General features: G+C 46.0%; 1 protein-coding gene across 36 annotated transcripts in view; it reads right to left on the reverse strand.

Annotated features, from left to right (window-relative positions):
• Nucleotides 1-8,112: 8,112 nt before the first annotated feature.
• Dock9 (dedicator of cytokinesis 9) overlaps nt 8,113-17,242 on the reverse strand; it is a 259,536-nt gene continuing 250,406 nt past the window's right edge. For 27 of the 36 annotated variants that reach the window (XM_017315757.2, XM_006518358.4, XM_011244881.3 and 24 more), the window contains 3 exons: nt 16,304-16,404; nt 15,714-15,852; nt 11,785-13,373 (listed from right to left, as the gene is read on the reverse strand). In XM_017315757.2, coding sequence (XP_017171246.1) covers nt 13,251-13,373; nt 15,714-15,852; nt 16,304-16,404 — 363 coding nt within the window. In that variant the 3' untranslated portion in view covers nt 11,785-13,250. Of the gene's footprint in view, nt 13,374-14,323; nt 14,332-15,713; nt 15,853-16,303; nt 16,405-17,242 lie in introns of all 36 variants that reach the window. The other 9 variants (NM_001128308.1, NM_001128307.1, NM_134074.2 and 6 more) reach the window with 7 other exon arrangements.

A 17,242-nucleotide genomic window follows, 5' to 3' on the forward strand; every position in this document is an offset into this window, starting at 1 on the left:
AGCACTAAGGAAGAGAGGAGGAGGAGGAGGAAGGAGAGGAGGAGGAAGAGGAAGAGGGAGGAGGAGGGAGAGGAGGAAGGAGAGGAGGAGGAAGAGGAGGAGGGAGGAGGAGGGAGAGGAGGAGGAGGAAGAGAAAGAAGAGGAGGAGAGAGCTGGGCTAGAGCCATCTGGATGAGCCAAGAGAGTAAGTATGGGCTTCAGTGGCTTACAGCTGCTGTCTAGAGGGAGGCTCAGGTGGAACAGTCTAGAAGGAAGGTGACACTATCTTGCTAAGTCTTGTTTTTACAATGGTTGCTCTGATGTTCCAGAAGTCTACGTGCCACACAGCAGGAACTCAGGTAACCGTTGATGCTCAGCCCCATTCTTCCATTTCCTCCTGATGAGAGAACAGGGTGGTGGGCAGGCATTGTCATTTGCCTATATTTGCTAAGGTGGACACAACATGGACAATGGTCGAAATCACATACCACATAAGAAGACAGACAGAATTCAAGTCCAGGCCCTTGCCTGCAGAGAGCAAAGGTGTCATCACTGTGCTACACAGGATCTCTCTGATAAATGCTTTTTCTTCTAGAGGGGCTTGAGGAGATGGACAGATGCTGGAGCCTGGAAGATGGGGAGGCCGAGGAAGACCTGATGCTGTGAGGCCAGATTCAGAATCTAGGGTAAGAGCAGTCGAATGCCAGCCAGTGGGCGATAGTCATAGTTGAAACTGGGCCATGACTGTTGGTCCTGATAGTTGGGTCAGAACTTCAAATGGCAATTCAGGTCTTCCCTGGAATGCAGCAGATCTGGGTACCTGGTGCCAGGGCTATGTTGCAATGCCCAGGAGGTGCTGCTTCCGTTGGACTGTCTGTGAACACGCTGCCTCCTAAGGGGCCAAGGGGGAAGCTTCTTGTTGCGGTAGCCATTCCTCGTCCCTCAGGGGAAGGTTGTGTGCTATGTTAGTTTCAGGACCGTGTAAGCCTACACTCACTGACGACTAGGACCCCCCAACTGTCCTCTCCCACCACCCGTGAGATCTCCTCAGTTCCTCAGCCTGTCTTTTTAGCCCCAAGCCTGTTTTCTGCCCCTTACCTGGCTTTGATCTCTGCCTTCGGTTTTCCACAATTACAATCTTCCTGATGTAAGAAGATGTGAAATACAAATAAGCCAGTTAAAATATTAGTAAGGAGATATTTGTTCCCTTTCCCTATAGCAGCCCTGCAGAACGCCTGGCTCAAGACACAGAGTATTTCTGACTGCCAGGTCCCTCCTCTCCCTAGGGATTTATTCCTGAGAGGTGCAGAGGTAGAAGATGGGAAGAAGGTACTGGGACCAGGAGCTTTGCCAACACAGGAGTAGAGTTCTGCTTTGAGCTTCCTGCTGGAGTCTCCAAGGAAGAACATCAGGACATGAGGCTGGTCAGGGTCCTCACTCATACTGGCAGGTCACAGGGTCCTCATGAGGGAAATGCGATGTTGCCTTCCACAGAAGGCTGTGATGAGGCCAGGGTCAGGCCCTGAGCCAATGCCATTCTATGTACAGATGTACAGAACTCCATGAGATCCATGTTGGCAAAACCAACACTGATGTGTTCAGTGGGTCAGAAATTTCTGAAGCTGCCCTAGTGATATCTTAGTATGGGGATAGTAGAAAGGAGACCGACCCAAGACAGGTAAGTCTCCATTATTAGAATATCAATTCCAGCTGACTTGGGCCAAAGAGAGATAGCAGTGACCAGTCAGCTTGCTTAGGGATGGTAACAGCAGGGGTTGTATAGTTTCTTGGAGGGAAGAGGGGAGATGCTAAATTTTAGCTGTTGTCCATTCACAATGAGCTTGTTTTTAAAAGATAAATAGCCTGCCCTTATCCCTGGTGGGCTGAGGGCTGGTGACTTAAAGCAGAAACTATTGAGCCTCTTGTTGTCCAATTAAAGACTTTTCGGTGCTCTGGGTGTGTCAGCCCGTAATTAGTGGGTACTCTTGCTGCTGCTGTCATTGTGTATGAACTTGGCCTTGTGATAGGGCTGATGGTATTGAGTGATGGCCTTGAGTGCCTGAGATTCAGAAAAAGCACGAGGTCAGGTGGAAGAGACACGTGATCACCCGGCACGGGCAAGTATAAGACAGAACGTTTCTCAAATGAACAACAGGTCTCCACGTGGAGCAGAGGTAAACCTGGATCCAGGGTGAAGACACGAGAGGTCAGCCAGACACAGAAACAGATGGCAAATCTTATCCCATCAGGTATGTGCAGGCTTGAGTGGACAGTTAAGCACATTTAGCAGGAGTGGCCTTTGAGCTTCGGTGAAGTAACCTTGGCAACTGCTAGGAGAACCCACATATCAGAGGTGTTATTTGTGGTGGAGCTGGCTGGATGCTAATGATGTATTACTTACTGTGTGACTTCCAAAATTACAGTCTAGTTTTGTGACCTAATCTAGTGTCGATGACGAAGCTGTTGGGAGCGCAAGGCTTAGGAACAGAGGAAAACACACCATGCTTTTAGCAGGCCATGTTAAGGGGCCAGGGGTTACACGCCTTTTGTCTCTTTGTGCAGGTTACACCTAGTTTCAAGTGGACAGCACAGGGATGGGAGAGCAGTGACATCTAAGGGTCTATGAGATGCCAGGCCCTGCACCATACAGCAAGCAACAGCCCTCTGACGTTGGTGTGGCCAGAGAACGTGACTTACTTGCTCCAAGTCATGTTACTTGCTAGTATGTGCCTGAGCTAGCAAGGCCTATTATCAGCCTATCTGCTTCAACACTCTCTGAGAGATGATAAGCTGGAACCAGGCCTTCTCCAGCCTTGAGGTGGCAGCAATATGGCCATGTATATAAAATCTCATTTCTGTACTCACACCTCACCTTACACGGGGATGGTATTGACTGGTCTCAGAATGCTTTGAGTAGTCAAACACACATTGACTGGAACATGTGAAGATCTTCAGGTCTAAGCTCGTTTCTCAGGGAGTCAGGCCCAGCTGGAAATTTGTAGACGTCTGGACTGGAGAGCTGGATATGTGTGGTATCAAACAGCAAACCAAATCATTAATACTTAGTACAGAGGCAATGGAAGCTGTCATAAAGTTTGGCAGGGGACAATGGACATTGCTGTATGGCTCGTATATAAGATGACTTCAGGAAGTACCATCAGGGCCTAAGCCTGGACCAGCTACAAGAGTACTGAGCTCCAGGCACTTGGACACAGACACTGGGTGGTAGCCAGCGTGCTTATGCAGGAGGAACCAGTGATGTAGGAGGGCAACTAAGAAGCTTCTCCTGAAGGCTGTTGATGGTGGGAAAGAGTGTGGTTGGACCCACTGCTGGTGAGGGTCAGCGAAGGCATGAGCAAGAGTGAGGTTGGCAGTGGTCACCTTTGCATCATGGGTAGCTTTGCATCATGGATAGCTCCAACTAGGCAGAGTGGCATGTACACTACAGCATCTCTGTAGAGCTCTGTGAAAAGATTCACTTCCCATCAGTGGTCACAGAGCTTAGTCGGTGCTGAGGGGCTCTTGGCAAAACAGTCATAGAGTTCTGTGCCTTTGTGGGGCTGAGGGTCATCATCTGCTATGACCTTCTTCCTGGAGAGTCTGACATCAGGGGCTCCTTGGTTGTTGGACCATAGGGAATAAAGAGGTCTGTGGCTTGCCTCACAGTCACTCTGTCCAAGGACAGCAATGCCAATGAGTCTTAGGCAGTGGCTTCAGGGATGTACATGGTGGTCCAGGAAGAACAATTGTCTCAAGGACAAGCAAGCAGGACTGGAAGACCAGGTTGTTCTGTCCATCATGAAGCAAAAGATGGTGGCCCTCAAAAATAATAGAACAAAGGAGGGTAACTGCTGGTCTCCCCAGGGAACAAGGCAAAGTGGGCATTGTTGGCATCTCCCACCAGGCTGTATCCTGGGGGGAAGGGGAATGAACAAGCTTTCCTGGCAGAATCCTATAGAGGATGCTCTTCCTGTCCTCAGTCCTCATGTGAGTCCCCTCTCTTTACAATGTCCTTTTATACTCAACTGTCTCCCTGCCGCACAATGTCCCCATGTGTACAATAAGAACGAATGGACAATTCCATATAGAGTTCCCCTGGTCTCATTATCATGAGGTGGGATTAAAATGTTCACTTTTATGAATGTCATATGGATACAATGTCAAATGAGAAAAACAGAACAGGTCAAGGAAATAAAAAATAAATCCAGATCCAGGCATCTTTTTCCTTTTTTGAATGTGGTAGTATTCAGCAACACTTTCCAATCCCACACAACTTCTAGGGACAATGAGAAAAATCAGATCTCAGTGGGAAGAAGTTTCAAGGGCTTGGATTGAGGTCTCCAACAGTTTGCAGAGGGAACTAGCAGAAGTGGCACCCATGGGTACTCTGTGCAGGGACTCGTCCCTGGGAAGACTCACCCACGCAGGCAGGGTGAAGGTGGCAGCCAAGGTTTGGTTGCTCAACTTCTAGTTTAAGGGACATGAGCTCCAAGCTTTGGAGAGGTGGAAGAGCTGGTAATTCAAGATGCTTTGACATGGTATTTTCCTGGAACAAAATATCCTTCAGTTGAGACAAGTTAAAATATGTGGGCCACGAAACAATGGGAGACTCAAAGGACAGAGAAAAAAAAATGCTGAAATGCACTCAGGTGAAATGTTTGGCCTTTCAACTGGTAGGGAGGACGGTGGGCATTTTTATTCTCAAAATATTCCTCAACATCTTATACATTGTATGACAGGAACAAATGCTGGCCTTACTATCAGAAAAGATACAGAGGGTATTTCCTTTATAAAAGGAGAAGGGAGAGAACAGCTTTGGGGTTTGCCTAGGACATGAGATTGGGCTCAGGGACTATGTGTATCTTCATCAGTTGAAGCTGGGCTTATGTGGGAAACCTGAAACATCTGGAAACACGAGAAATCTGAGTGCAGAACATGTTTGGGATGCACGCATTGAAATAAAAATTTAAATATTGTATGATAATTTACTTTTAAAAGTCACAGTGTTCTAGTAGCACTTCTTGCTGTCAACTCTTGTGTTTTTCTTTGTTCTTTTTAGCTGTCAGGATGCTCAGGACTAAATTTGGGGCTGAATTCATGTTGTCTATTCAAATGTGTAACTATCTCCTTCTTCCTTTACTGCTGTATCTCTCTACCTTTTCTTAGATCATTTAATGATTTGTGATACAAGCCCCCTAAAAGTACTTTTGATGTATAAAAGACACAGTAACAAATCACCTCATTTGACAGAAATATGTATGTGAAGTCAATGTCAAAACTCATAGATGGTGATGGGATTCCATGCTTGGTGCACCGGAGAACTAGGCCACTGGACTCCTCATCTGGGCCACTTTCACCATGCCAAGCTAAGCAGTGGGTCAGGGTGGTTCTGTGACATCTTGTCTAGGGTGGTGACAGGAAGAGCCCCATTATTTTCTGAAACTCCTTGACCAGGAAAAGGTGGAGACACGGTAGCTTACCAGGCGACATGGCCCACTTTTGTTCCTCTACTCCCTGGAAGACCTTTCTTAAGTGTCTGTCCAACAAGCCCAGCAAACTCAATGGTAACAATGGCTGTTTTCCAGGATTAGTTTTAAACCAGAGGTTATTTCTCCAAAGACTTTCTGTTCTTATTTTGACTGTGGGCTGGCTATGTTTTCTGCCCAAATCCTCCTGGGGCTTTGGGCCTCTCTCCATGTGTCCCCGGGGGGAAGCTTCACACATCATATTCGTGGATGGGAACTTGTTTCAGTGCTATGTTCAGTTGCCCTCTTGAGGTGTCACACAGGCAACCCAAGACTTAGGGATTGATATTTCCATGGTTCTGGTGGATGGAGGTCCAAGAAGAGGATCTGGCTGAGTTGGTTCCTTCTGAGGGCTGTAAGAGAAGAATTTGCTCCAGGTCACATTAGCTTGTAAATAGCTGTCTCTCTGTGTCTTCACAAGGTGTTCCTTTTGTGGTGTTTGTGTTTAAATCTCTTCCTCCCTCTTTTTTCCCCTCTATCAGAGTTCCAATAAACCTGGAGGGCCACCCTAAGAATCTTAAGGAATTGGGCTGAAGGTACCCATTCTCACTCCAAATCCAGTTGGACTCTGAAATATTGAGGTTTTGGACTTCAACTAGGAAATTTTGGTAGATAAGTCCAAACCTGGGAGATCGAAGACTACAGCCCCACAGGGTCCCCATTGTTAGACATTACCAGCAGCTAATCAGGCCACCAGGTCAACACAAACTGCAAACAACCCCAGGTGTCCCACTCACTGAGTATCCTGGGAAGGTTTCTCCATCTGTCTGGATTTGATGCCTATGAGAACACGTCCCATCTGACCTGAGATAGGCAGAGTTTTGAAAGGTGGTTGTTCTAAGCTGCTCCACTACAGACAGAGCTGCTGGGTCCATTACACTCAGTTTTGCTCAGGACCAGCTTTGGGCCTATTCCACATGATATAGCGTCTAAGGAAGATCAGTTTAATTCACCTCCATATCATTGGCTGCACAACCTCTCAGGTCTGGACCTGGGTGGTGCTGCTCAACTTGGAAGGCCTATCAGTTCAGTATCACTTCTCTGTCTTAACAGCTCTTAACGGTGTGACTCTCAACCACCTGTATGTAACTCCAGCTCCAGGGAATTCAAGAACCATCTTCCGGTTTCTAAGGGCACCTGCACTGACATGTATGTGCTCCCCCAACACCACACACACACACACACACACACACACACACACACACACACACACACACACACACACGAGATGTATATACAAGTTAAAAGTAAATGTTTAGAATTTATTTAAATATTTTTAATATAAAATTCTAAATATTTTTTTAAAAAAAGCAACTTCATAAGGTGATGGTCCTTAAGAGGGGAAGTCTATCCTGGCAGGGGAGGCAATGGTGGTCCTTGGCAATGGAGTTGCTGGAGCTCTCGGTACCCATTTGCTCAGATCCCAGGGTACCAGGAAACAGACGGCAAGGCAGTCCCGTTTACAGGCATCTCTTGATCTTGGCAACTCCAGAGGGGAAACTGCTCAGTAGCTGCTCCTCCATCCCTCCAGGGGTCAGATCTGTTTTCAATGTATGACAGATTCACTGGGACACACTCCCTTCATAATCTGAGGGAACATCTATGTGTTGTTATTAATTATAGTGACCACATTATAATTGTAAGGTAATTACAATGACCATAACTGTAATGTAAACTTTATGCATGGGGATGCCAGTCAAGTGGGGGAACTTACTACTGCTGTTTCTAAATTAACATAGCATTAAATTGCCCTCTAAATATCGTATGTTTAGACTATAGACCAATGTTTCCCAACCTTCCTGATGCTGTGACCCTTTAATAGAGTTCTTCATAGTGTGGTTGTCTCCAGCCATAAAATTATTTCATTCCTACTTCATAATTATATTTTTCCTATTGTTATGAATCATAAGTATCTGATATGCAGGATATAGGATATAACCCTGTGAAAAAGTTGATTCCCAAAGGGGTCACAACCCTCAGGTTGAGAGCCATGGTCACAGGCAAGAGCCACCTTCAGCCTTAATTAGAGAAGTCTCTCTTTGCAGTGAATGGTGGTAAATGGAGATTCAGGGCTGAACAAGAGGCTGAGAATAAGTGGCAGTTGAGTTAATCCCTAACTAAGACATTTATACCACCCCATCTAAGGCTCAGGAATATTGCAGATGAGGAAGTCAGAAAAATGAAAAGCCAGAAGATATGGAGGAGGCTGCAAATGCTATTTCCTAAGCATGCATGACCCCTACAACCATGAACTCATGGCAGCTGCTGTCACATGTACAAGGCCTGCACAGGAGTGGTCACAGATGGGGGATGGCTAACAGGGCCCTACCCTTGCTGCTGAACTACTAGCTACTGATAGGTTCTTGGAGTGGAACCGTCACTGTCTTCAGTTGTATACTCTCTTCTGAGCCTACCAGGCTCCAATGGGTAGCTCCAAACCCAGGCTATACAGATGGCCCTTGTTAAACTCAGTATGTCATAAAACAGAAATGTGAGAAAAATAGAAGTGGGTGGGAAGGGGACAGACAAGGTTGGGAGGCAGTTTGAGAGGGTGGTGTGTGAGAACAACTGGCATGCATACCACACAGGAATGAGACTGTCAACAAGCTTAAGTAGTAAGAGCTTTTATTAGGCTCACAGTATCAGAAGCTCAGTCTGCGGTCAGCTGGCTCCGTTGGTTCTCGGCCTGCTGGAAGGCAGGACAATATGGTGGAAGGCACAGTAGAACACATTACTCACCTCGTGCCCACCAGGAAGCCGAGAGGGCACAGTGGCACTGTGGACTTTGTCTGTGGTGCTCTGGCTCCATCTGGACCCCTGCCTTTTGGATGGTGCTAGTCACCTTCAGGGTGACTCCACGTGGGACTGTCTCTGAGAACTCCCCACAGGCCCACCCAGGGTGTGCTTTGTTAATCTCGGTGTATCTCAATCCATCCAAGGAGGAAATTAAGAGCAGTCATCCCAAAACTTCCCCTTGTCATCTTGACATTTGAGAACACTTGAAGTCCTATTTGCTCTCCATATGAAGACCTGACCGTAGTCCTAATATGATGCTGCTGTACTGTACACAGCTGGAATGTGCTAACTCCTTCCTCAGGTCTCACCAGCTTCAGTACTGTTCAAAAGTCTGAGTAGAAATCTCCTTGGAGACTCAAGGCAAACTCCTGCCTGGCTATAGGAAGTAGTCACTTCACAATCAGTATCTCCCACTCCTAGGAATCTTAGCTAGAGTCACCCCCTTAGAACTTCTAGGGCCTCTCCTCATCCCAGGTCTTTGGCATGTCCTAGAGACTGCCACCATCCCCTGCTGATCTCCTTTCTCTCTTCCCTGCTCTCCCTAGATATGAGCTCACCCCTTTATGCCTAGCTCCCTTCTCAATCCCCTCTTCCACCCACCTCTAATATCTATTTGATTTCCCCTTCTGAGAAAGATTCAACCATTCTCCTTTGTGCCCTTCTTGTTATTTGTCTTCTTAGGGTCTATTGATTATAGCATGGTCACCCTGTGCTTTATTGCTAATATCTGCTTTATAAGTGAGAATATACATGTCCTTTTGGATCTGGATTACCTCACTCAGGATATTTTCCAGTTCCAACCATTTGCCTTCGAAACTCTTGCTGTCCTTCTTTTTAATGGCTGAATAGTATTCCATTATGTAGATATACCACATTTTCTGTATCCATTCCTCAGATCAAAGACATTTAGGTTGTTTCCAGTTTCTGGCCATTATGAGTAAAGCTGCTATAGACATAGTTGAGCAAGGGGGAAAGAAAGGATTTGGGTTCACACTTTCCAAGGTTGTCAGCCATGGTTCCATGGGTGGTGGAAAAGCTTGTGGTGGAAGAGGTGGTGGAAGAGCTTGGAGCAGAGGGAGGGCTTGTCCTCACAGTGGGATCCTTTCTAGTTTCCATATTTGTTCCACCTGGGCCCTGCCAATTGCATGGTGTCACCCACACTCAGGGTGGGTCTTTCCCTCTTGGTGGCTGTGCCTCACTGATCGCCTAGGTGACTCTCAATCCATTTAGGTTGGCGATCAAGATCAACCATCACATGTGTAAACTATTGATTAGAAATGAGTTCACACATTTTTAATATAGAAATGATTTTTTCTTAAATATTTTTGGTTACATTTTTGGTTAAAAAAAAATCACAGGTTTGGAAGGCAGGTTCTGAAAATCAAACTATAAAAAAAGCCTCAGTGGACAAGTCTGTCTTACAACCCTATTCCCTGTGGCATTTCTAACATGAGGCTGTGTTCTTAAATTTTTATGAGGGCAGAACTCCTGCTAACTATTCTTACCTTGAAAAATAAAAGCACAAGTAGGTTGAGGTCACAGTTTGGTGACAGACTTGCCTAGCATGTGCCAGGCCAAATCCATCTCCATTCCCCCCGACCCCCACCCCAGGCAAAAAGATTCGGAAGCCTTGGATGTATTTATTTACATCTGACTCAGATTATATACATTAAATGTGTGTAGACTTTTGGTATACACGTTGATCGTCTAAACCACTCTGTGATTAATGATTTTTTTAAAAGCTATACAACTTTCTGTGTTGACATGTTTCATTTACATAAGTGACACACCCCACCCCCGTTAAGGCAATCAAATGTGTGTAGCCCAGGCTAGCCTTACATTATCTTCCCGAGGCTGCCTCTTAAGCACCGAGACTATAGGCACAAGTGGTCTTCTCTGGCAGAAGTCAACGCCTCTCCACTCGGGAGTTGCCCTGTGCGAGAGTAAACCACTACCCGTGGGGTTGTTTTGCTTTGTTTTGTTTGCTTATTTATTTCTTTATTTTTTGGTTGCTTGTAAGTTCTCCTTCAGTCTGGGCTGGCTACACACAGCCACTGCTTTTTCATGCAGAAATCTAATTCCCAGGCATCAAGTGTCCCTAATAAGGACCTAAGTAGAGTTTTAATCCTAGAGTAACTTAAAAATCAATCTTCTCAAAGGGGAACTAAGAAGTTATTGTTCCCTGGATAATATGGTTTCTGTTTGGGAAGACAAGATAGATGTGGAGATGGGTGTGGTAAAGTTTTTATAACATGAATGTCCCATCACTGACCGTACATGTGAATGATCAAACAGGCAAATTTTGCCATGTGTACTTTTTCATCAATTAAAAAAATTATAACCTCTGTAACTACTCTAAAATTTACTAGTAATTAGCAATAGTTTTCCCTAAGAAACCACTATTTTATAATTTTTAAAAGTTGCTATTATCCTACCTGTATTTGTAGTATATACAAGGGCATGTGTGTCATACATAGCATGTGTATGGGTGTCGGAGACAACTCTGTGGTGTTCTCTTCACTTTTATGTGGGTTCTGAGGAGTTGAACTCAGACTGTCAGACTTACAGCGTAAATACCATGAACATCTCCCCTGCCCCAATGTGTCCTCTTACATGAAAATTAAACTATTTTATATGAACTCTATGAAATGTTTCATCGGCCAACAGAAATCTCTTAAGCCTTCCCCACTGCCCCTCGCCCCTCTGAGGTAGTGACGGGAGGTGACTCCCTTTCTATACCCGAATGCCTCTGGCTTTTCCTCAGCTACATTAGGGTGTCTGTCTGGATCATGGCCATCACAGAGAGGGCTCCTTTCTCTACTCTGCAGCGCGTGAGGATTGGCCACCTTCCAAACAATCTTATCTTCCAGGGACTCTTTCCAGGCTTTTCTTTATCTTTCATGACTTGAACTTTATGACTCCAAAATGAGGTGTTTATGACTAGTAAATCCAGCCCAATGGCAGGGCTCTCCCTCCAATCTACCTGTGATGGTGTTTGAGCGGAGGCTTATGACACAGGGTTGGAGTGTCAGAGACTCCGCAAATCTACACTAAGCCTTTCCTGAAGCTCCGAGTCCAGATACTTTGGGGCATCTGCACACCCTTTACCATCTCTAGTTTCTTTTTCCAGTTTCACCTCAGCTCTGAGAATGTTTCAGACCCGACATAGTCCGTAGTCTTCCATGAGGGTGTGGCATACTGTCATGGCTGCCTAAGGATCTCTGGGAGAGTTGACTAGCCACTGGATCCCAGAGTGCTCCTCTCAAAAGCAAGCCAGGGAGAAGACAGAGACTTGCACTCTGACACAGCTGAGAAGAGGAAAATCAGACGGAAGCATCTCCTGTTTCCAGGCAGTCACCCGAGTCCTCAGAGCATAAACTCCCAGCTTTGCCTTTTGAAACCTGTATCATGGAAGCTTCCAGAAAAGCAGAGTCCTGGTGTTTAGATCTCCATCCATTCAACCACAGCTTCGATAACTGCCAACTTACTGTATCCATCCACACTTCTTTTTATTTTAGAGGAAAATTATGTAATGTTATTTCACCACTAGGTACCCTGTCCTTTTTTAGGATGGCCAAACAACAAACATTCAGTGTTTATTACCAGAAAATCAGCAATGTTATTTTTAATACAGTTGGGGTACAGGATATTTAATTACAGCAGGGCAGTGATTCCAGTTAAATTAAAAACCTTTATTTTTTTTCCCAAATATAAAATTACTAAATTAAAGTCTCAAAAGAAAATATAACATGGTGAAAACTTTAAACTATCCCTCCACTCATACAGGGCTTAGGGTTTACCAATCACTTAGTTCATCATTTTGGCAAAAGGATGAATTTTTTTAAAACAGTTTATAAACCTAATATAGCAAAGACTGTATACATCTCCATATTGCACTTCTTATGTACAAGAATAAACAGTGAAGTCCAATGTGTTTGCATATACTGAGAACAGCACAAATGGGCCACGAATAATAAACTTAACATGGACACTGACGTATTAAAAGTGTAGAAATGTGGTGAGTGTGTGGACATAGCAAGGAGGCTGTATTGACAGTCAGTATGTACATGGGGTTTTAGGTTTTAGCATGGGTGTGTTTGCTAGTACAGGCCTTTGGTTCTATAATGCTGACTAGGCTTAGGCTCACACTCAGCTTCTGAAGTGCTCATGTTGCCAACACAAGGCATGAATATAAAGGCTCTAAGTCTCCTCATTCACTAGTACAAAATTACAATAGGCAATTCCTTTCCGTCATCAAAATTAGACACAAAAATAGTTCTTGTACTCAACCTGAATGTGCCCCAGGGAGAAAAATATTTTCAAGATTTTTCCAGCTTAGTCCCCAACCCCAGGTTCAGTGCTGCTTTGTCTGCTACAGGTGTCCCAGTCCCAGGACACCTTCTACAGGTGTCCCAGTCCCAGCAACACCTGCTACAGGTGTCCCAGTCCCAGCAACACCTGTTACAGGTGTCCCAGTCCCAGCAACACCTGCTACAGGTGTCCCAGTCCCAGCAACACCTGCTACAGGTGTCCCAGCACCTGCTACAGGTGTCCCAGCACACCTGCTACAGGTGTCCCAGGACACCTGCTACAGGTATCCCAGGACACCTGCCACAGGTGTCCCAGCACACTTTCCCTCTTTTCCTTTAGACCATTTATTTTAATACTATACTGTAAGAAGAATAAAACTGAACTTCAGCTCAAGAGTATCCACATATACCTGTTAAGACATGAGGAAAACTAAATATTGCCAGTGAGATTTAAAAAACTATGTGCACCTTCCCCCGACTCCTATAAAATCTGCTATTAAATATCACAGTCCAGGCTCCTTCTCTCTCCCATTCCCCATGGCTTCTTCCTGTGCTTGGCCACACCAGTGATTAGCTCTGGAAGTCATCCTGAGTTTGCACATGACAAAGCATGTCCCCACACACGGTTCATGAGGTAAAATCACACAACTGAGGACGAGCTGGTCAACCCTTGAACCACTGTGCTTGTTGGTGTCCCGCTGATGGCGTTGAAGATGTGCAGGGAATTTGGTAGCACGCTTGTCTTCTCCTCCAGGGGGCAAATCTCGAGGTACAGAAAGACAATGTTATCAAAGGGCAATGCTCTGGCAGCCGCCACCTCAGGTGACATCACAATTCCCCTTCCAGCTGTCGTTCTGCAGAAAGGTATGCGCAGCTAGGCTTGGGCTTCAACAGTTTGCATAGATGGTTTAGCGTATCTATAAATGCCCATCTTCCATTCAGATTGTAAGGAGAACATCAAAAAGAATGTACTTTGTTTCCTTCACAGTGTAATGAACGGGAGCCTTCTAGACCTCCCGAATCTGAGGTCTATCTCTCTCTCACCTCCACTGAGACAGGAACTAGTCTTGTCTCTGAAGAAAACCTTTGGAAGTGAATTCGGATCACCCGTCTCCTCTTCTCAGGTCTTACAGACTTAAGGGCCTTTTTCTGGCAAATAAGACCAGGAAAGGATTGGGTGTAGGGTTTGATCTCTAGCTGCAGGGAGGCTCAGAAGACCAGACCCATGCAGCTCTGGGAAGGCTAAAGGCACCAGGCCAGGCCACGTTTCTTTCTGTGCACGGGCTCCAAAGGGTTTAACCTTCACAGATGCTGAGACAATGGGAAGTTTAGAGACCACTGCAGTTACTATCTGCTCAGTCCAGGAGCATAACAGATCTAGCCCATCACTCTCTCTACTTCTGCCTTTCTTAGTCCTGACCCCTGGTACCCACTGGTCAGGCTCTCCGTCCTACAGGAATCTGGAGGTTTCAAGGAAAAGATCCCAAGCTTTCTCCAGCAGTTTGTTCCCACCAGCCTCCTCTCCTTTGTGCTTAATTATTCACACAGTAAGAATTTAATATTTCCATTTTTTCCTACTTTTAAAATTTGTTCAGAAGAGAGGCTTTTTCCATTGCACATGCGCAAACCCACGATTGCTCAAACCCGGTCAGAACCACATGTGATTTGGTTAGGGGAGACAGTTTATCAGAAAAATAAAATAAATGGCATTACCATCCCATCTGAGCCACGCAGCGTGGAGGAGGGAAAGAAAAGCAAGGATGTTAAAGATCAAATAATCAAGCTAGCTCCCCAACAGATGCATCTCTCATAAACCTCTACACCTAGGGCTCAAACACGGCAGAGGGGTGGAAATATCGTAAGAGCCAGAAGATGAGGGTTTCTGCTGTAGGATGGGGTCTTCTATGAAAGACAGGGAAAAGCCCCATGATATCATAACAATATGGCTGACATGCTAACACGGATGGGGGAATCTCACAAGACCATCCTTAGATGAAGAGCTAGAGATGGTTAATGGCTGCTGAGGAGGAGAGAATCTGTTTTCTCCTAAGGAGCTCCTGTCAGGTTTTCTAAACACCACACCTAGGAGTAACGCCAATAGACTCAGCAGGTTGGATTTACAAATGTATGCACATATACGTAACAACTAACAACGAATAAGGAACCACAAGGTTGAGAACGTGTGTGTGTGTTTGTGTGTGTGTGTGTGTGTGTGTGTGTGTGTGTGTGTGTGAGAGAGAGAGAGAGAGAGAGAGAGAGAGAAAGAAAGAGAGAAAGAAAGAGAGAGAGAGAGAGGTGGGGAGGAGCATCAAGGAGGTAGGTATAACTGTAGTATCCATATATGAAATTCTCCCCAAAATAAGGAAGAAATTTCCATTTATCATCTGATAAGGCAGGCTGACAAAAAGTCCCAGCCTCCATTCTGCAAGACCAGAGACAATACTCTGGGCGACAGACAGGGTGCGAGATCCAGGAGCTAATGTGACATACAGTGACTGGGCTTGCTCTGCATGTTCCTTGCCATGGATCTCTGCTTGACACCCTGGCTGGGAATGTCCTCTGATGCCTGCTGGGACCACATGGGGGATTCACAGAGGAAGGACAGAAAGCACAAGAGATTGGGGAAGGAAGCCCTTGAAGAGAGAATCAAGGAGTAAGGAGCCCTGTGTGTTCTGGGGTGACAACTGTTCACCTGGAACAATCCTACGGTTTTTGTTTTTTGTTTTTAAATGACAAAAGACGCCTACTCCAACAGATAAACCAGGCAGTCAGCCCTGTTCTATCAAAGGAAGCTGTAAGCACAGCATGGATGTGGTTTCTCTGCCTTGCTGGGGTAGGCAAAGGCAAAGCTTAAGAAACACAGAGAAAGACGAGACACTACGCTACTCCCCTCCCCAACACACACACACACACACACACACACACACACACACACTGCTTAACGTGACCTAGGAACACGTGCTGCTTGCTTCTCTGAGTTATGGTACGTTACACTTTCTCTCAGAGATGATAATTCTGGACTACTGGAAGACTTAGCTTACTATCAGGAGTATTTCAGACCCCAACACTTCCCACACGCTGCCCAGGCCAGTGTGGTGCTTACCTGCTCACGCATGATGTCGGAGAGCTCCTTGGCCATCTCCCTGTAGTTGGCCTTCATCTCTTCCTGGTACTCCAGTTGGTCTTCTTTAATGAGACGCTCGTTCACTGCCAAGGCTTGACCACAAGCTTCCACAAATTGCCTGAGTGAGGTAAGAGAGGAGAAAGGAAGTAGGAGGGGACGTTGGCCCAGCTGGAAGCATCTGTCTCTTGAACCAGAACAGTGCTATGGTTTCGCTGTGTAACACCCCCAGTCATCCTTTGTTAAGTGTGGTCCCCAGTGTGGTGCTATTGGTAGGGCTTTTGGAGGTGGGACCCAGTGGGAAGTCTGAAGGATGCTGGTGGCATGTCAATGGAGGGGGCTGCAGAACTCAAGACCCCTCCTTAGTCTCCATGCTTCCTGGCTGGTACACAGGAGACCTGGCTATACACTCCTCACCACAGGCCCCAGACAATCTCAAACACTGTGTGTGAGCTCGTCAACCTTTCCTCTTTATAAGCAAACTGCCTCTGCTGTTTGCTATAGTAACAGAGAGCCGACAACCGCAGAGAAACAGATGACTTTCTTAAAGAGAAACTTTCGGTGGGCTTTACCTGAAAACTTCCTTCAGCAGTTTCACCTTATTGTCAGGGTATCTTTTTGTGTTGGTGTCATCGAGGAAGGCTCGGGCATATGCTAGCGGACCAGCATTGACCTGGTGAAGAGCAACGGTTTGATAGTGTGTTAGAAGAAAAATGGCTGGTATTGTTTATTTGTGTCAGTCAGTTGCCATGGAGTCCAAAGGCTGTTTAAGCAAGTCAGTCAGGATCACTGATTTTCATGTACATGAAGGCCAAGAAAAACAAACCATAAACTCAGTTACATCATTATACCTGGCTTGATTCCATCACCTAAGCCATCCTCCGGGTCTTGTGAGGGAATCAGCGTAGGGGACATATGGACTTATTTAGGTCTGAGCAACCAGAGTGCAACACCAGAGCCCAGGTCTCCAAACCCAGGAGGAAAGTTCCTTCAAACAGGGTTTTAGACACTGGAGTTGGTGCTACATTGTACTGAGCTAACAGGTCAACCTGGTGAACCTAGTGAGAGATAAAACACAGGGCAGTGTTTGACTGAGCCATATTCCCGGCTCCTACAAGCCAGGAAACAAAACCAAAGCATTGTTCATTTCACGGGACGGTACAGGCAGCCACAGGCCGGCCGTCTTGCTGACTTCAGCTGAATTGCACTGGAGATCAAATATTATCAACATTCAGCAACATGGCAGGATGCTGCCAATTCCCAACCAGTCAATTAGAGTTCTCTGGAGGTGGTATTCCACACAAGACAGGAAGGCTAGATCAGGAGCCTCAGAGAGCTCGGGGAAGGACTGCCCAATCTCTTCTGGAAGATCCGGTGGGCTTAGAAGGCAAGGGAGGGAATGCTGATGCGTCATGTGTAGGACTGTGTAGCACTCTCAGAATCGGGCTAGGTGACTTTACCGCAGCTATGGGGACACAGGGAGGCAGAAGCTGGTGTCGGATGCAAGGCCT

Source organism: Mus musculus, chromosome 14 (genome assembly GCF_000001635.26).
Source record: "Mus musculus strain C57BL/6J chromosome 14, GRCm38.p6 C57BL/6J".
Taxonomy (NCBI): domain Eukaryota; kingdom Metazoa; phylum Chordata; class Mammalia; order Rodentia; family Muridae; genus Mus; species Mus musculus.